The sequence below is a fragment of the Marmota flaviventris genome, chromosome 1 (genome assembly GCF_047511675.1).
Source record: "Marmota flaviventris isolate mMarFla1 chromosome 1, mMarFla1.hap1, whole genome shotgun sequence".
NCBI classification, from domain to species: domain Eukaryota; kingdom Metazoa; phylum Chordata; class Mammalia; order Rodentia; family Sciuridae; genus Marmota; species Marmota flaviventris.
This window is the reverse complement of record NC_092498.1, coordinates 147,614,979-147,635,997: the sequence shown is the minus strand read 5'-3', so window position 1 is coordinate 147,635,997 and position 21,019 is coordinate 147,614,979. Positions and strand designations below refer to the sequence as shown.

Genomic DNA, 21,019 nt, shown 5'->3' with positions numbered 1-21,019 from the left:
CTAAAAAATAATAATAATAATAATAATAATATTTAAAAATTCTCTCTCAAATATTAAAAAATTCTCTCTCAAATAAATAAATAAATAGCTCAGGCAATCCCAGAAGCTCAAAATACCCCCCAGGCTCAGGCAGGCCCTACTGTCACCCCAGGCAGGCAGCACCCCTGACCCGGGTCTCTGTCCTGTAGGCGTGGGGTGGTGGTGGGGGGGGAATCTCCTCCCGCACAGCAGGACCCTCTGGGGACTTCCCAGGCTGATCCTGCAGGGAGGTTGGTGGTGCACTTGGCCCCATATCCCAACCATTATTCCTTACCGCCTTAGAGAAATTTCCATCTCTGCAAAATTTCGGTTTCCTTTCTTTAGAAAGCTCAGTTTCGTTTTCCCGTGTGGCGGGAGGCTGGCTGCGGCGCTTGGGGAGGAGTCTGGGTTGCACGGAGAAGTCTTCCAGCTCTAGCTGCAAACACGTGGGACAGATCCCCTCCGCCTCACGCTGTGCAGCTCTTGGGCTAGCAGGAGCACCAAGAATATATTGCAAGGGGCATCCTAGCCCTGCAGAGATGAATCCCTCCCCGGACCTGTATGAGACCCCTGGGGACAGGCTGGACGCCTTACTGAAGCACAGCCTTCAGCCCAAGGAGGATTGGAAGGAAGAATCCAAGGATGTCTGGCAAAGAATGGAGCGGTTCTTTCGGGATCAGTGCTTCCAAGATAAGTTGTTTCTGGGACAAGAAGTCAGGGTGCTGAAGGTGGTGAAGGTGAGCACTTGGGGTCCTAGGGTTCAAATCCCAGCTCTGCCCTGTGAGACCTTTCCACTCCTTGCTTTGAATGTAGCCCTTGCTGCTCGGCCACTGCAACTTATTTAAAAGAACATGCTTCTTTCTCTTCCTCTCTCCATGCCCCTCCCTAATCTCAAGGGAAATAGGATTACCTTTCTTCCCCTAGTTAGGCAGACTTATCTGCCCCTGAGCACCCACCCACCATAGGAACGAAGTCATCCAGACTTTGGGGGATGGCACTAGAAGATCTCAGAAATGCCTAGCTCCCAAATTAACAAGCAAATTACAACTTCAGACTGAAAACACATGGAAGGTAACCTTTGCAATCACCTCTTTAAACCTCCCCCCTTCCCACTCCCCCTCCCCCCTTCCCCCACTCCCCTCCCCCTCTCCCCCTCCCCCCTCCCCCTCCCCTCTCCCCCTCCCCCTTCCCCCCTCCCCCCCCAATGGGCAGAATCAGCCTTTGGGACAGAGGTCCCCTGTGTCTCTCCTTTTCTAGCAAAACAATCAACCCTCTTTTTCCTTTTTCTCAAAAGCGTCCCTCTATTGGCATTGGGTGCAAGGATCAAGCTTTTGGCAACAGTGCCACTTCATCTCCTCTTAACCTAGGTTTCTTATGTGCAATAAATGGAATAGAGCATGGAAAGATGCTGTTACACAGTAAATTATTCTACAAAACTGAAGGGTGATTGATGATGATGATTTGGTTTTCAGTCTCTGAATGCCAAGGAGTCAAATGGAACATAGATACCAGGTCTTTATAAAATGTATGCTTTTTGCTTCTTGTTTAAGAAATCCCTGGGGTTGGGGGATGTGTCTCAAGTGGTAGAGCGATCACCTAGCATGCGTCAGACACTGGGTTCGATTCTCAGCACCACATAAAAAGAAAATAAAGATATTGTGTCCACCTCAAAACTAAAAAGTAAATATTAAAAAAGAAGAAATCCCACTTTACTTCCAAAGTCACAAAAAAAAAATCTATATTTTTCTCCTAAAATGGTACTGATTGGTCATGTTAGAAACTACCTACCAATCAGGTAATACCAGAGGGAGGTACTTGATAAATTCAGTGGGTTTTCAAGAACTGAGCCTACAATCCAACATCTATTTATAAGGCTAGTTTATCTTAAGAAAGTACCATATTTTAATCCAACTTTTAACATTGGGATCTTATTAAAAGTGTATGTGGACTGGGGTTGTGGCTCAGTGGTAGAGCACTTGCCTAGCACACATGAGTGTCACGATGGGCAAACGGTGCACCTTATGCACTCCAGGGGGAGAAATAAAGAATGTCCACGCTCTCTGCCCTTTTCAATGCTTTATTCACTCAAATCGCTCAATACAATTTCACTCTTAGGTTTTTAATCAAGAAAATGATAATCCTTAATGCTGGGCACTGCCATAGACAGAATCCAACCACAACAAACATTTCTAGATTAGTTCTAAGCACTGCAAACACACTTAATCATGACAGGCCCGTGACAGACATTCCCTCTGCATGCTGAGCTCAAGTGTCAGATCAAAAGTCTCAAGCCTTAGGCTCTGAGTCCAGCAGATGCCCACTCACTCAGACCCCGGTGGTCAGGTCAGGGACCCAGGCAGGATTCTCCTGGGGTGGAGCTAACAGCCGGTTGAGGAGAGGTCAAGGGTTGTAGGGAGAAGTCCTTTTCTCCCCAGAGTCCAGAGGCTGCTGTAGAGTTCAAGAGCAGAGAGAGCAATGCAGAGGATCAGGCAGATGAGAAGAGTGGGGGTGTCAGTCCAAGTCCCCATCAGGCTCTCCAGCCTGAGGGCATCAGTGTGGGCTGGCTGAATGTCTGGTCATTTGCTCCTTCATTTATACTAAATTCTGGGGCTTCTGACCACCCTTTCAAAATCCCTATCAGCTGCCACCGGTTTCTCAGTGACGTCATTCACCCTGAGGTTAAAGCATCTGGTCTGGGGGCTGGGGATGTGCCTCAAGCAGTAGCACTCTCGCCTGGCATGTGTGCTGCCCGGGTTCGATCCTCAGCACCACATACAAAACAAAGATGTTGTGTCCGCTGATAATTTTAAAAAAAAAATTCTCTGTCTCTCTCCCTCTCTCACTTTCTCTTTAAAAAAAAAAATAAATAAAAGCATCTGGTCTGGGGGTCCCCACCCTGATTTTCTTGCCTTTCCCCTTTATGGGGCAAGGATGTGTGACAGAGACCTCACTCTGAGTTTGTGGGGAGAAGTGACTTGTTTGTGCCTGAGGGCCAAACTGGAGGGTTCGGTAGGGGTGGCTTGGTGAGACTGGTTTCAAACTGGAGTTTTAAAATGGAGTTGCTTAGGCTCAGGCCTAAGGCCATCCTTACAGTGAGGCACTGGGTTCCATCCCCAGCACCACATAAAAAACTAAATAAAGGTATTGTGTCCATCTACAACTAAAAAAATAAAATAAAATAAAAATAAAAGTGTTTGTGTGATGGCAAAACCAGACCTGGTAATGAAATGAAATTACAAAAACCTTATGGTAAGAAACCAACGCCTGGGGAAGGGGTCAGTCCTGCTCCCCTCTCTCAGCCTTTTTCCAGGAAGCCTAATTAACTACGGGTCCCTGCCTTTTGGATTGTAAGTAACTGTCCTAAGGGTCTGCCTACTCCCTCTTGAAATGTAGCAGACGCCTGTGAGAAGAACCCTTTCTTCTTATCGGTTTCTGAGACTCTGCACAAGACCTTCGGCCACCTAGATTAGGAATTAAAAAAGAAGAAGAAAAAGCCCCAGTGATAGGCTGGGTCTAAGACGATATCAAATAGCCTCTGAATATTGTGAGAAAATGTGGGTCAGGGCTCAGCATTGAAAGTTTTTTTTTTTTTTTTTTTTTTTTCCTCCTCTGGGCCTGTGGGTGTAAAATAAAGTTTGGAGTTCTCGTCCTCTCTCAGTGTTGCTAGCTGCTTCTCAGCCAGTCTGTTTTCCCACGACATTTCAACCATAAGTCCAGATTTTGTTCATTTTGCTAGAATGAAAGACATCTCCCGTTAACAGAAGTAAATTGGCTTTCCCTGGGAAAGGAATGACTGGACAGGGTAGCACTGGGGAGGGAGAACAGGCAGTTTTGAAGAATCTTTTAAAAAAGAGCTGAAACCCAAGATTCAGGACAGTTATCAGCAACCTGCCCTTCAAAACACAAATCCAAGCTCCTGGGGTTGCTTTAAAAGATACAGCTTTGCATTTGTGGACTCTGAGGACTCCCTACTCTGACCTCACTGTAGGGGACCTCAGCCCCAGAGCTGAATATGCCCATCTTTGCTTCCAGGATCTGCAAAAAAAAAAAAGGAAATCCCCACCAACACCAGAAATGAAATGCCAAGAGTCTCTTAAGGATGGGTCTTAAGGTGCTCGAGGATTTTGATATACGTTCTAAATAAAGCTCTTGTACAGGTTCAAATGTGCTGTTTCAATGGGAAATTATGTTACCCCAAATATCTATATCTTGAAGTTCCTTTTCCCACTTGTACAGGTATATGCATCAAGTGAAGATTATTCCTCTGTATAAGAAAAAAAATTATTTTATCTTTCCTCTTCCTTTCTCAACAATATCTTTCCAAAAATCAAAACACCCCTAAAATAATTAGCATCACCAATTTGAGCAGCATAGAAAATGCCTAGAATAAAATATGACTGAAACTGAAGATCTTATCTGAATAAACGTTGATAAACAAGCAATGACAACAAGGACATATTTTTAAATTACATTTCTATCCTATGTTAAGAGGAAAGGGGACATTTGCACATGATTCAACATTTGTTTTCTCTCTTCCTTCATTGACCTTTTCAGCAGGAAATTTTCTTAGTTGCATCTATTTTTCCTGGTTTCATCCATTCATATTAGGGTGAGAGTGGTATATTTCTAGTGTCAAATGTGCTAATTCCATTTGATTTCCTGCCATTAGTGGCCTGGAGAGTCTTCTAGGACCGTGAGTAAGTTTTACAAGGACATCTCTTGCTGTATTTAATCACCACCTCTGTCTTATCCTTCTGTTCTTTTTTTTTACTATTCTGTGTCCTCAGATCAAGAAATATCTAAATTGCTGGACACAGTGGCCCACACCTATAATCCCAGCAGCTCAGGAGGCTGAGGCAGGAGGCTTGTAAATTCAAAGCCAGCCTCAGCAGTTTAGCAAGGCCCTAAGCAACTCAGTGAGACCCTGTCTCTAAATAAAATACTAAAAAAGGGCATGGGGGCGCTAGGGCACTTGCCTGGCACTGGGTTCAATTCTCAGCACCACATGTAAATAAAAAATAAAGTTCTATCAACAACTAAAAAATATATATTAAAAAGAAAAGGGGGAATTGGGGGTGTTGCTCAGTGGTCAAGCACTCTGGGTTCAATCCCCAGTACCAAAAGAAGAAAAGAAAAGAAATGTATAAATCAAGGACACATAAGTATCTAAGTCAAAATTGCTCCATGATTTTTTAATTACACAAGTAAAACAGTAACAAAAAATAGGAAAATACAAAAACTTATTTTACAAAATGAATGACTTCAAAAGTCATATAAATACAAGCACTATGCTCATCTATAAGCACATTTCAAACATTTGTAAATAACTAGAAAATGTTTCCTTTCATATGTATTGTTGAAAGAAAAACATTAGGTTAAATTCAACAGAACTCACTTGTGCAAAGGAGTTAGAAGTCAGGCATATACTTTTATAAGCTATTAGTTCACTCTTTACTGTGCAGAGAACTTCTCCCTGCACAGTAAAGAGTGAACTAATGGCTTATAAAAGTAGGCCAAAGGGGCTGGGACAGTAGCTTAGTGGTAGAGCACTTGCCTGTCACATGGGAGGCGCTGGGGTCGATCCTCAGCACCACATAAAAAATAAAGGGGGCTGGGATTGTGGCTCATCGGTACAGTGCTCATTTAGCACGGGCGGGACCCGGGTTCGATTCTCAGCACCACATAAAAATAAAGGCATTGTGTTGTGTCCATCTACAAAAAAGATTTTCTCTCTCTCAAAAAATAAATAAATAAATAAATAAACTACTCTATCCATCTACAAGTACATATATATTTTTTTTCCCGATGTTTTTGACTTAAGGTTGGTTGAATCTGCACATGTGGAACTTTCAGATGCAAAGGTCTAAATATATTGGGGGAGGGATTAAAGAATAACAATATAATAATAAAAATAATTCAGTAAAACAATACAACAACAAAATAATAAAAGATACAGTATAACAACTATTTACATAGCACTTATATTAGGGATTATAAGTAAACTAGAGCTGATTTCAAATATACTGGAGAATTACATAGGCTATATGCAAATACTACACCGTTTTTTTGTTTGTTTGTTTTGTTTTAAAGAATTTTAATTTTTTTTTTTCCGGCGGACACAACATCTTTGTTTGTATGTGGTGCTGAGGATCGAACCCGGGCCGCACGCACACCAGGCGAGCGCGCTACCGCTTGAGCCACATCCACAGCCCCACTACACCGTTTTATTAAGAGACTTGAACATCCTTGGATTTGGATTGCTGAGGGAGTGCTGAAACCAGTCCCGAGAGACTAAGGGACAACTGTATACAACATCCTTTTTTTTTTTAATTTCCCCCAATACTGGGATTGAACCCAGGGGTACTCTGCCACTGAGCTACATCCCTGGCCCTTTTTTATTTTAAGACAGGGTCTCACTCAATTGCTGAGGCTGGCCTAGGAGTTGCCATCCCCCTGTCTCAGCCTCTGGCGTCCCTGAGATTGCAGGTGTGCACCACTGCACCAACACAACTGTATAAAACATTCAAGATTATATAAATGGAAAACAGATTAGTGTTTTATAGGGTTGAGGGATGGTGAAGGGGAGGGAAGCATATTTGATTATAAAGAAGCTGCATGAGGAAGATCTTTATACTGAAGGAATAATTCTCTATCTCGATCCAGCAATGTCACAGGAATCTACACACATGACAAAATGTCACCGAACTAAATACGTCATATCCACATCAATTTCCTGGTCTTGCTATTCTACTCTATGTAGATAAGACACAACCATTGGGAAGACTCCAACCCCTCTCTCCTGTCTTTATGGCTCCCTATAAATCTAATTATTTCAAAATAAAGCCTACCAAGTGTTGTACATATACACATACATCTATAATACAAAATATGCATATAATCAAAATATAAACACAAAAATATGTTTATCAAGCCACAGCTGTCCTGTAGAACTTTCTATAATGAGAATACAATGTATGTGTGTTATCAAATCTAATAGCCACTATCTTGGGCAGCTATAGAGCACTTGAAATAAAGCTAATGTAACTGAAGAACTGAGTTTTAATTTCATTTTAATTAATTAAAATTTAAAGACACACGTGGCTTTTGGCTGCCATGTTGGACAGGGCAGGTCTTTTTTTTTTCTCCCTGATGCTGGGGATAGAACCCAGTGCCTCATGCCTCGTGCATGCCAGGCAAGCGCTCTACCACTGAGCCACATCCCCAGCTCCTGGATAGTTATTTGGAACATCACATAAAATACTGGTAACTGTGGTTACCTCTGGAGAAGGGAGTTAAAGGTCATTAGGGGGCTGGAATTTTACATTTCATTTATATCTTTAAAATGTTCATGAGGTATTTAATTTTTCTAAATCAGTGAAAAGATGTAGTACAGGTTGAATGTCCTCTAAATATTGAAAATTCTTGGGAACAGAAGTATTTTGGATTTTTTTATGTTTTCTTTTCCAGATTTTAGAATATTTGCATATACATAAGGAAATATGTTGGGGATGGGACCTAAGTCTACACATGAAATTCATATATGTTTCATATATACTTTATACACTTAGTCTGAAAGTAATTAATTTTTTTAAATATTTATTTTTTAGTTGTAGTTGGACACAATATTTTTATTTTCTATTTTTTTTATTTTTATGTGGTGCTGAGGATCAAACCCAGGACCTCGCACGTGCTAGGCGAGGGCTCTACCTCTGAGCCACAACCCCAGCCCCGTAATTAATTTTTTTAACAGGGAATTGAACCCAGGGCTTGGCACATGCTAGGAAAGCACTCTATCACTGAGTAATATATCCCACTGCTTTGTTAAATTTGATTTTGAGATCTCACTAAGTTGCCACAAGGCTGGCCTCAAATTTCAGATCCTCCTGCCTCAGCCTCCTGAGAAGCCGGAATTATAGGCATACACCACCATGCCTAGCTAACTTCAGTATATGTGCTGCCTAAAGGTAATTTTACACTTTTGGGAGGGGGGGGTAGTACAATGTCAAGACTAAAAATTTTGGGTTTTAGAGCATTTCAGATTTCTGAGTTTTGGACTGAGATGCTCACCCTGCAACAAGGGCAGCAGGGGAGGAGGCCAAGGGCTCCTCTGGAGGTCTCTGTAGACATTCTACCATGAGTATCTCCGGCTTCACTCTCAGCCTCAAAGTAACAAGTCTCAGCAGAAAAGTAAAGCTCAGCATTTGTCTTCCATAGGGTGGCTCCTCAGGAAAAGGAACAACTCTGAACCACAAATCTGACCTGGATATGATTCTGTTCCTGAGCTGCTTTGTAAGCTTCCAAAGCCAGTCACTGGTCCGAAAATACATTATTGACTTCATTGAGGAGAAATTGGATTGCTGTAGCAGAAGCCTGGCCTACAGCATCGCGGTGATCCATCACAGGGAGGGAAACAGGATCCCTCGTTCTCTGACCTTACAGATCCAGTGCAGGAAGAGCACTGATGTCTTTCGGATGGACGTGCTCCCAGCTTTTGATGCTCTGGGTAAAGATGGCGATGGATCAGGCCCAGAGAAACTCGTCAGGGCCCCTTTCCCTGGTCTTGAGAGAGGTGTGGGGAAGTAGAAACCAATGGAATTGTTCTTTTTCGGACACTGGAGCTATACGTATCCTGAAGATTCCAGTCCTTCTATAAACGCATGTGCTGTCCTGTCCCAATATTGCCTGGGGAAAGAGAATTTGTCCTAAATGATAAAATTCCTACCCAACCCAAGAAAAAGATTCCTCTCCCACTGTCTGGGAAACACCAGGTCAAGCGAGTAATTCAAGGCACTTCGAGTTGCACAGAACTAAATTGGAATCATCTTTAAATCAGTGCATTTGATACAAAATTTTGACTCCAAAACTTATTACTTGTGTGTGACCTTGGGCAAATCATTTAAAAGCTCCAAGACTGAACACGCCAACCTATTAAATGAGATGATATCAAATTTAAGTGGAGCCATAGGAAACTGACACTATTTGACCATGTTTGACCTGCAAAAAGGGGCAGTTTCCTATGGTTCCACCTAAATTAACTACTTCAGTGAGCTGTTCTGAGGATCCCATGAGCCTGACCCAGTGCCTGAGACACGGTCAGTCTTTGGCCACATTTAAAATCTATGTGACTTGGGGGTGAGCTACCACACCATCTAGCCTCTACTTACTGAGGCATAAAATGGGGGAAGTAGCACCATAGGTGAGCCTTGGGTGACATAATTTACGCCTTTGCTATGCTGGGTCATCCTCTCCCCATCTTCCTTATCTTAAAGGTAGGTTTTCCTGACTTGGTGCTTTTCTCCTCAGGATCCTTTAGCCCAGACTCTAAACCAGAGCCGGAAATCTATGAAAGTTTAATAACTGCCTCTGGCTACCCTGGGGAGTTCTCGCCAAGCTTCACACAGTTGCAGAGACACTTCGTGAAAAGCCGCCCTTTTAAACTGAAGAACCTCCTGAGGCTGGTGAAGTTCTGGTACCTGAAGGTGAGAAGAGCCGGCACTGGACTGGGAGGGGTGGGACAAGGGGGAGAGGAAGGTTGATACATAAGAGATCAAACTCAGGGGCACTCGACCACTGAGCCCCATCCCCAGCCCTATTTGTGTTTTATTTAGAGACAGGGTCTCACTGAGTTGCTTAGTGCCTCGCCATTGCTGAGGGCTGGCTTTGAACTTGAGACCCTCCTGCCTCAGCCTCCTGAGCCCCTGGGATGACAGGTGTGCACCACTGCGCCCAGCCCAAAATTTCTTAAAGAAGAAAAAAAAAAAAATAGAAACAACCTGTCTAAGGATATGAGGCAGGTTAAAGAGTGTAAGTGAAAGAGTGTAACCGAAGCCCTGTGTAACCTAGGGACTGCTGGAGGATATCAGGGGTCACCGTATTGTTGATGATGGTGTTTGTCATTACCATGTTCTTATCTTCTGAAGCCTCAGTGTCCATCCCAGGACCTCCTAATTTTAATGACACCTATCACGTGCTTCCTGATGAGTACAAACATGATTGTGAACCAACTTCAGGCACTTCAGATAATGATAAAAACGATGACAATATAATAATGCCATTTGTCATTAGTAATGTTTCATGATCTACGCTATCAGTGCTGCACGTTTTTCTCATTTAAAGTGTATTCCATGACTAAACGCTCAGGGTCACTCCAGGTGAACTGGGCTGCACGAAATGACCACACAAAGACAGACAAATACCTTTTTCTTTGGGTCCTGTGACGGCTCCTCTGATCTTAGAGGCCCAGGGAAAGAGAGAGAGAGAGAGCGCACATGCTGAACCCTTTTATTGGGGAGAAGCCATTTAAATGAGGCAAGGGCTCAGGTTTCAGGGGGTTGGGTCTAGCTTCCTGATGTCTGCTGTCAGCAGGTGACTGACATCTAGGAAGGCCACACCCAAGGGCAGAGCAAGAGAAGGGGACACACAAAGGGGGTTTCCATGGAACATTCTATCCCAAACAGGACAAAGGGGTAGGATTACAAAGGAACAGGTAAGTGTAGCTCAACTCCAGGGTCTGCCTGCTCAGAAGACTGGCCTTGCTATCTGAGTGGGTCACCGCCCCAACCACAAGGAATGCAGGGGTCGGTCAGAGCCTGGTGCACCAGGACTGGAAGGTGTGGTCATTGAGAGCAGCTCCCACATATTATTCATTATCCTCATTTTTGGAGATAAGAAAACAGACTCGAAACTAACATGGAGTTAAGAGTTGGGTGTAGGAGTGTCTGACTACAACTTGTGCTAACAATCACGAGTCGAATTATATTATCATTTTCTTTTGAGTCCGTCCTCAAATGCATTTGCCATTGGACTTGACATTGGGGGAATTACCTAGTAGTGTCATTAGTGTATTTTTCCATTGATTTTTGTTGTTGTTTCCTTATCAACTGTAAGACCTCTTTGTAAATTGTAGGCTATCTGTTCTGTTGAACTTGACTCTTGTTCATTACTGTGCCCAAAGCATACTGCTTTTGTTACCACTGCTTTATGTGACATATCCAAGATGACAAATAATCAAGCTTTTTTTTTCATAATTAACTGGCTTTTCCCAGGCATGTATGCTTCTAATATGAATCTTCAGGCAACCCTGAGATTCTAATTGAAATTTTCAATGAATGTCTAACTTCATTTTGGAGGAATTGATCATTTCACATTATTCTTTCCCCTTCGCCTTTCAATTTGTTCTGATTTTTTTTTCTGTTGTCTGTGTGATTTAGTTTTCTCCAATTATTTCCTATATTCAATATAGTGTATTGCTCTGTCCATTCCAAATGAATAAAATGGACTTCAGAGACCCTGAAGGTCCATAAGTGACCCTAACTTCCTCTTTTATTGAAATCTTGATGGCCCTAGGACATCTAGGTTCACCTCTAATGGTTTGTGCCACATAAGGCAACAGACCTGAAAATTCTCAGAGCATCACTCATCTTATATAATAAATCTCCCTCTCTCCCTCTCCCCTGCCTTCTCTCTTTCCTCTCTCCTCCCCCCACCCCAACCAACATATACCCATACCTTCTCCAGTATGTGAAAGATAAATACCGAGGAGAAGCAGTGCCTTCAAAATATGCATTGGAGCTACTGACCATTTATGCCTGGGAAAGGGGTACAGACGAAAGTGAGAACTTCAACATGGACGAAGGGCTTGTGGCTGTCATGAAACTCCTCAGAGATTACAAAGATATCTGCATTTACTGGACCAAGTACTATGATTTCCAAAATGAGACTGTCAGAAACTTTATCAAACAAAAGTTGAAGGAGTACAGGTGAGTGTGTTGATTGTCTGACTTTCCGCTTCAAGGAATAGAAAAGCCAACTGGAACAATTCTTAAAATAAAAGGACTTTTGCAACTGGAAAGCCCAAACGTAAAAGAATCTTCGGGTATGGCATGATCTAGGTGCTTGCTATGTCATCCGAGTCCCTTTCTATGAATTGTTCAGCTCTGCCCCTCCCAGGGGCATTAAAATCAGGTTCATTCCTTTATGGTTTCATCAGTTCCAGGCTTCTCCTTTGGACATATACCTTCTGGTACAAGAGGAAACCTTCCAAGAAAAATCTCAAGAGATTCACTCTGATTGGGCCAGCTTGGGTTACAAATGTAATCCTAAACCAAGACTTTCATCTTAGATATAGTTCTTCCTACACCAAAGCATGCACAACCCCGTAGACATGAGTGCCACAGGCCGCAGTCTAAGTGTGACAGAGCTCTGCTTTCCTGTTGTCCCCCAGGCCCGTTATCCTAGACCCGGCTGACCCCACCAACAACCTGGGAAGGGGGAGAGGATGGGACCTGATGGCCAGAGAGGCTGTTTACTGCCTGAGACAGGCCTGCTGCAGGACAGAAGACCCCGGCCACGGCTGGCATGTCCAGGTAGGACTTCCATTCCAAGTCAGGGCTCAGGTTGTCTCCACACAGACTCCCCAACTCTTCCCACGGGTTCTTGGGACAGGCGACCTCTCCCATGTGGACATCCCAACCCACCAGCTCTAGAATTCTTCTCTTGTACTGTGAATGTCTGGGCTTCGTTTCATTCCCCTGTAAAATGGCAGGAAAATATCGGCCCTGCCTGGATTCTTGCTATTAATACAAGAGACTTAATAATTCCCAAAAAATTAAGCAAGGATCACAGGGACTCCCCTGAGGACAACCGCTGTGTCATCACAGCTGGTCCCACACAGGTGTCTAACACTAAGTAGGAATCCATGTTCAGAGACCAGGACTCTGATGATGAGCTCCCCTAGAAGGCCAATTTTCCCAACCGGCTACTCGGAGAGAAATCTGGCCACTATTCCCACTCTTCATATCCTGCATGGAAATTCTGAGTCTGGCCTCAAAAGCAACCCCACAGCACCAGAAGCAAGGCAGATAACTAAGCCACCGCAGAGAGGCTATCACCCAGCCATACACCATTGGCTGGGAATGTCCAGTGGACCCCGGGTCCTGAGAGACAAAATCAAAGGAAACTGTTGGAAAGGAGATAGAATTAAAGTAGGTTTCCTGCGCACCTCAATACCCTGTCTCATGAAACACCACCTCCCAATGCCCACTCTTCCATCACTTCATCCACTGCCATGGACATACCACAGACCCCCGAGCACACGCCTGTGTCCGGATGCATTTTGACTTTACTTGAATTGTTATTCAATGGGTTATTCCATTACTAAATTAAATTATCTTACAGACCATTCCCCCATCCACCCATATATACCCAATAGGCCTAACCATATATATTAAAAAAAAAAAATCAGGACACTTCTGAGCATGAAATCGGGAAGATTAATTGTGCCAGGTCAAGTGATCTACACCAGAACTGTCCTAAGTGAGTACGAACATAAAACCAGCCCAGAACCAATGAATTTTTTTCAGCAGCTACATCCTAGTTCAATGAATGAAAAGTCTTAATTTGTGTAACCCGTACCATGGGGCAGATTTTGAAGATGCTTTCAGACTTTTGCCATCACAGTGAATACCCTTGAACATGTCTCCCAGAGCTCGACGTTAAATCACTTAACCTCCCATCAACACTTAGATGTGCTCATGGAGATACTAAACATTGTCACCATGCGACAGGTGAAGACTTTGAATAGTCCCACGTAGGAGGAGTGTGATTTTGAGACCAGTTGTTCCTCGAGTTTGGGTGAGTTAAAAGACAGGAGTTTGTCCCAATGGATCTGTTAGCCTAGAATGACCAAATAGTTTCCTTCACTTGGAACAGTCTGAGTCCTGTTGTCCCCCATAGTTAGTAATAGCACCTCCTTGGACTTCTGAAAGTATCTTGGTAAATTACATCATCAGTAGCTAGAAGGGAGAAGCTTTGGAGGCCAAGATGGCCATGTCCACCCAAGAACTTTCATATGTTGCTCCTTCTCTTTCAGAGAGCAAGAGATGTCCAGGTGACTGTGAAACAGACCGGCCAGAAGCCTTTGACGCTCTCAGTGAACCCGTACAGTCCCATCTGGAAGATGAAAGCAGAGATCAAGAGGACAAATAGGGCAAGTAGCCCCCAGAGTCAGTATCGTCTCTCCTTCCAGGAGCCGGGGGGAGAGAGGCAACTGCTCAGCAGCCAACAGACTCTGGCCGATTATGGGATCTTCTCTAAGGTGAATGTCCGCGTGCTGGAGACCATCCCTCCCGAGATCCAGGTCTTTGTGAAGGATGCTAATGGCCAGAGCATACCCTATGCCATCTACCCTGATGACACCATCCGTGACTTGAAAGAGAAAATCGAAGACGCTGGAGGACCCTTAGTAAAGGACCAGATACTGAAGGCCCAGGGTCGGACCCTGTGGAACCGCCGCAGGCTTGAAGACTTGGACATAGAAGACTGTGACACCATCACGCTCATTAAGAGAAGCTGAAGGTCCCTAGGACTGCCCATGGTCAGGCTAGGCCGCTCACCCTGTAGACTCCTGGGGTCCCTTCCCTCCCATCCCAGCCCTTTCTACCCACTCTGCTCTTTCTGAAGCCTAAATATGAATATGTGCATAGCCCTCTCCTGTTTAAATGCCTCCGGTGTCTCCCCGTTACCTACAGAATGCAGTTCAAGTTCCTTTGCTTGTGCATTCGGGGTCCTTGACTTTTACCCCTTGCTTTACCCCTCAATTTGCCTTCGCCACTCAAAACAAACCAGATGTTCCCAAACACTTGCAATTCCAGAACACTAAATGTCAGGTTATAACTCCATCACTTTGAGTCTACTCTCCCCTCTCCCATGACTCCCCTCTTTTATTTGTTTATTTTTTTTTTAATTCTTGGTGGACACAATATCTTTTATTTTTATGTGGTGCTGAGGATGGAACCCAGTGCCCCGCGCATGCCAGGCGAGCGCGCTACCACTTCAGCCACATCCCCAGGGTCTCTTCCCTCTTTTAATGCTCACACTTCTAAGTCATTGAATGAATCTCAACCTATGGACCTCAGACCAGCAGAACCAGCCGCACTCGGGAACTCATTAGACAGGAAAACTCACAGCAACTCTCCCAAGTTCACCTGAGTCAGATTCTCAGGTGGTGACACTCAGCGGGCCGCGTCTCACAAGCCTTCCAAGATGCGTGTTGCAGTTTGGGAACCCCTGACACCTGCCCCATACAGCTGGCCAAGGCGTCTCTTGCCCTTACCGCCCCTCTTCACCCAGATCAGACTTCTGTGGAAGTACCTGGGGACCTTCCCTGTGTTCCTTCATCTGTCACCCTCTACTAGTGAAACCTGACAAACTGCTTTATTCTGTGCCCCGTGGTCTAGAATGGCCCCTCCCCAGTGCAAACATTTGGCACATGCTTTCTGAATAAAGGAATGAGCCAAAGTATGGGTTTGAATCCTTCACTATTGTCTTTATGAGGGTCTTGGTCCAATGCCATCTTGGAGCCCACATTGAATGGGGTACCCCCGAGCCCATGTCTTATATTTTTTGGGGAAAAAAAAACAATGCTAGAGTGGTGGATCTGGTCTCCATGCTGATAGCCAATGATGCTTTCCTCTCTGTCTAACCCTAACTGGGCCAAAGGTGATCAGGATAGACGCCATCCATTGCTCTCCTTCACCAATCAGATTCGGAGCACTGGAGAGTGCACCCAGGTACAGTGAGCTCCTGCTGTGGTTAAACAGAAGAGCATTCAGGACTGGGGCAGAAACCAGAACTCCACCCAAGCCCATATTTTAGTAAAGAGAGTCAACAGCCCAGAGAATGGAACCACACACAGCCAGAGACAGGATCAAAGGCCCTTCCCCATCCCTAGGAAGAGAAGATGGGGAGTGTCACTCCTGACATTTTTTTTTTTCTATCAAGTTCCCCCTATGTTTCTTCAACATCTCAGTCGGGTAAGCAGCCACCATTGAATACATCAGAATCAGTATCTTTTCTGTCCCAAGACCTTTGACTAAAGCGAGGCATGGTGACACAGTTCCTTGTGAGTTGGGAGGCTGAGGCAGGAGGATCACAAGTTTGAGGCCAGCCTCAGCAACTTAGTGAGACCCTGTCTCAAAGAAAAAAAAAAAAAAACGTGAAAACGGCTGAGGATGTGGCTCAGTGGCAAAGCTCCTCTAGGTTCGGTCCCCAGGAAGAACAGAGGAGAAAAAATAACTTTGACTAAGATCTGTTTCAGCAGGTCAGCAAAATTAATACGAAGGCACAATGTCATTTGATTCTTATCCTCACAGCTGCCCTGGAAGTGGAGGAACGAGTAGAAATAAAAACGCTTCCTCATTTTACACATGAGGATCTCAAGGCTTAGAGGATAGGAAATGATGTCCAGGGGGCAACTTCCAGGGAAGTTCGGGTACCATGACAACCTCAGTGGGAACTTTTGAGCTCTCGTGCACCATCTCAAGGAAGAGCTTCCTCTCCCACCTTCTCTGGGTTCCGCCAGTGGACACTGACCTGAGCTCCAGACTTGGGTTCCTTTCATCTTTTCACTTCAAATGCTTCACCCTCTGCCCAACTGACTGGACTAGGGGTGATCACCTGGCCCAGGAGAGACTCAGCCCATTACCTGGGCTAAGCCAATCAGAATATGAGTTCTGGAGCCTGGGTGCTGCTACTTCTTGAGTATTTTCTGGGATTATTAGCACAGAGCGCTTGGCATTTAGTTCATGATCATAAGAAGCTTAGAATGTTAACCACTGCTCCGGTTTGATAGGAAACAGAGGCTCACATGAACATTATGTGGAGAGAGCTGTGATTCAGGCTGTTATATGTCTACCTGGAGACTGTGGTGTCATTGCCATATGAGAAGTTTGATCTTCCATACTGAATCGGGAGAAGGGATTTTGTTCTACCTTCTAGCATGAGAAATAAGCATTATTTAAAAAATAGGAGGGAGGGGAAAGGAGGGGGCAAGGGGGTAGGATGATGGTGGAATGAGTCAGACATCATTACCCTAAGGACATGTATGAAGACACGAATAGTGTGAAAATACTCTGTGTACAATCAGTGACTTGAAAAATTGTGCTCTATATGTGTGATATGAAATGACTTGCATTCTGCCATCATGTATAACAAATTAGGATAAATAGTGACCATGTGAATAAACTCAGGTCATCCTGATTATATATTTTTTTCAAATGGCATCCGATACATTAATGATCAAATGATTGACAGCTGTTCAACCCTCAGAGATTTGTTGAAGGTGAACAAAAAAATAATATATAAGGTCTAAATGGTTCTTATGTGAATGACTTTTATATTGCCTTGAAGTTCATCTTTTTTAATATTTATTTTTTAGGTGTAGATGGACACAACACAATGCCTTTATTTTTATGTGGTGCTGAGGATCGAACACGGGTCCCGCCCGTGCTAGGCGAGTGCTCTACCGCTGAGCCACAACCCCAGCCCAGAGTTCATCTTCTGTCACCATAAACATATGAAAATGTTGGGATCTTACTTGTGGGGGGGTGCTAGGGATTGAACCCAGGGCTTAGTATTTGCGAGACAAGCACTCTACCAACTGAGCTATATCCTCATCCCACTGAGTCTTATTTTGTTGTTGACTTAAGTTTGTGAAATTTCTACTACTCTTTACATTATTTTATTGTTACTTTAAAATAATTCAATTTAAATTTTACTTAAATTTAAATCAAATTATTTTACTATTACAAATCATATTAAAATATTATTTTAATACGGTATGATCAAACAGTAGAAGCATGAGGACTTTTTGGAATTTATTATATTTTAAAAAACATGATGCTTTCCATTTGGGGTTAGCCAGTTTGAAAGCTTACACTGCAATACTGTCATGGTTGACAAACTTCTTGAAAGGATTATCTGCACTTCTGGTTTCCACCCCCTTCACCCCACTTCTCCTAAACTCATTCTAACCTGGCTTCTGCTTCCACATCTCCCATAAAACTGCACACACCTAACCGGGCTCAGTAGCACACACCTGTAATCCCAGTGGTTTAGGAGGCTGAGGCAGGAGGATCTTGAGTTCAAAGCCAACCTCAGCAATTTAGTGAGACCCCTAAGCAATTTAGCGAGATCCTGTCTCTAAAATATAAAAAAGGTCTGGGGATGTGGCTCCGTGGTTAAGCACCCCTGGGTTCAATCCCTGATATCAAAACACACACACACACACACACCCCTTTCCTGTTCACCATTCCTTCAAAAGAGAGCTAGGATCCAAGCCTTTCTCTTGAGCTCCTTTGCTTCCAGCCTAATCCGGGCCACCAGTGCCTCTCGCCTGGACCACAGGACAGAGTCTGGACCCACCTTTCTGCATCTGCTCTTGCCCCCTAAAATCCATCCTCACCACAGAAGCAGCCAGACCAATTTTTCCAGATTCTAACTTTGTCACGAGTCACTCTTCTCATCTACCACTGTCCCCAGGATAGACTCAGAGCCCGTTCACCTGGGCTGACCCAGTGGTTCATTTCCTCATTTTTAAAACAGAGTCATCATTTAGCTTCCACACCACTCTTTCTCGTTCTTCTCTGCTAGCTCTGCAACTCTCAACTTCTGCATGATATTGAAGGCTTAGGGGCTTGGTGCTTGGTCCCTTTCCCTCCTTGCTCTACACTCCTTCTCTCCTCTAGTCTCCTGGCTTTAAATACCTCTATGCTGGTGATTCCCAAATTTGTATCTCAAGTCCAGACCTGAAATCAAGACTCCTTCATCCAACTCTCGTCCACGTCTCCACCTGGATCTCTAGTGGGCACCTCAGATCAGTTCCAAACAGCTCTTGATCGTCACGCCCACACATCACCCTTGCCCCACATTTTCCCCTAAATTAAGAGCAATTCCAGAGCCAGACATGGGGGTGCACTTCTGTCATCCCAGTGGCTCAGGAGGCTGAGGCAGGAGGATCACGAGTTCAAAGCCAGCCTCAGCCACAGAGAGGCACTAAGCAACTCAGTGAGACCCTGTCTCTAAGTAAAATACAAAATAGGGCTGGGGACGGGGCTCAGTGGTTAAGCTCCCCTGGGTTCACTCCTCAGTACAAAAAAAAAAAAAGAACAATTCCATCCTTCTGATTGCTAAAGCCCACAGACTTAGAACACATCTTAACTCTGATCTTCCCCTCACTATTGATTACTCTCTATCAATCCACAAGACCTAGCCTTAGAGTCAAAATAGATCCATCAAAATGATGAACCTGGGATTCCATTCCAAACAATACCGAAGGAAATATGTGGATGGTGTATCATCAAAAGATTCCATAGGTTGATAATTGTTAGAGCTAATTGATGGTATATGGATATATTCCAGTTTTTTCTCTGTTTAAATCACACTACTCTCCCTACCTTCTCTGTCATCACTCTGATCCAAGCCACCATATGTCCTGCCTGGACTAGTACAGTAGCACTAACCCTCTGATGACACCTCTGATTCCCTTCTTACCTCCCCTCTCAACCCCTGCTTTTAATCTAATTCTCCCTTCACAGCCAGTGGGATGGCTCCCATTGAAACGGAAATCAGATCATGTCCTTCCCTCTGTTCAAAACTCTCCAATGGCTCCCCATTTCATTCAGATGAAAAAAGAAGTCTTAATAGTAGCCTCCAAGATCCAATACCATGCCAGGGGCAGTGGCACCTGCCTGTAATCCCAGCAACTCGGGAGGCTGAAGCAGGAGGATCACAAGTTTGAGGCCAGCCTCGGCAATTTAAGAGGCCCTAAGTGACTTAGTGAAACCCTATCTCAAAATAAAACCTTAAAGGGCTGGGGACATGGCTCAGTTGTTAAGCACCCTTGGGTTCAATTCCTGGTACCAAAAAAAAAAAAAAAATCCAAAACCATTTGCCTCCCTGCCCTTTACTACTCAGCCCTAATCCTCGTTCAACTCCTCCCTTGAGCTCCATTCCAGGCACAATGATGTTCTTTAAACCCACCGAGCACATTACCACCACAGGGTCTTTGCACTTGCTCTTTGCTCTGCCGGGAACGAACCATATACATATGGTTCGCTCTTCACTTCACTGTCTTGTTCAAATAGCTCCTTTCCATAAGCCTTCCCTGACCACTTCATAGAGGACTGAACACCTGTGATGGTTTGGATGTGGGGTGTCCTCCAAAAGCTCACATGGGATTCAATGCAAGAGGCTTGGAGGAGAAATGGCTGGGTTGGGAGAGCCTTAACTGCAGGTAGGTGTGGTTGAAGGAGGTCGGTCACTGGGCAGGGGCCTGTGGGGTCTATAGTTTGTATCTGGCAAGTGGAGATCTCTCTCTCTCTCTCTCTCTCTCTCTCTCTCTCTCTCTCTCTCTCTCTCTCTCTCCTTTCTGATCACCATATGAGCTGCTTCCCTCCACCAACTCTTCCACCATGATGTCCTCAAGCCCCAAGGAGTGGAACCAGCTGTCTAGGGCCTGAGACCTCTGAAATCCTGAGCCCTAAAATAAACTTTTCCTCCTCTCATTGTTCTTGCAGGTCTTTTAGTCACTGTAGCAAACGAGCGGATTCAAACAACCCTTTCTTTTCTTGCTTGGCTTTCTTTTTTTTTTTTAATTTTTTATTGTTGGCTATTCAAAACATTACATAGTTCTTGATATATCATATTTCACAATTTGATTCAAGTGGGTTATGAGCTCCCATTTTTACCCCATATACAGATTGCAGAATCACATCAGTTACACATCCATTGATTTACATATTGCCATACTAGTGTCTGTTGTATTCTGCTGCCTTTCCTATCCTCTACTATCCCCCCTCCCCTCCCCTCCCCTCTCTCTGCCCCCTCTACTGACATTCGTTTGTCCCCCTTGTATTATTTTTCCCCTTCCCCTCACTTCCTCTTGTATGTACTTTTGTATAACTCTGAGGGTCTCCTTCCATTTCCATGCATTTTCCCTTCTCTCTCCCTTTCCCTCCCACCTCTCATCCCTGTTTAATGTTAATCTTCTTCTCATGCTCTTCGACCCTACTCTGTTCTTAGTTACTCTCCTTATATCAAAGAAGACATTTGGCATTTGTTTTTTAGGGATTGGCTAGCTTCACTTAGCATAATCTGCTCTAATGCCATCCATTTCCCTGTAAATTCTATGATTTTGTCATTTTTTAATGCAGAGTAATACTCC

General features: G+C 44.2%; 1 protein-coding gene across 1 annotated transcript; it reads left to right on the top strand.

Moving 5' to 3' along the window:
* The first annotated feature begins 465 nt into the window (after positions 1–465).
* LOC114081821 (2'-5'-oligoadenylate synthase-like protein 2) lies at positions 466–15,318 on the top strand. Its single transcript, XM_027923297.3, has 6 exons — positions 466–755; positions 8,233–8,521; positions 9,322–9,497; positions 11,536–11,777; positions 12,242–12,383; positions 13,889–15,318. Exons 1-6 carry the CDS (start codon positions 558–560, stop codon positions 14,369–14,371), a joined length of 1,530 nt encoding a protein of 509 aa, XP_027779098.1. The 5' UTR covers positions 466–557; the 3' UTR covers positions 14,372–15,318.
* The last annotated feature ends 5,701 nt before the right edge of the window (positions 15,319–21,019 follow it).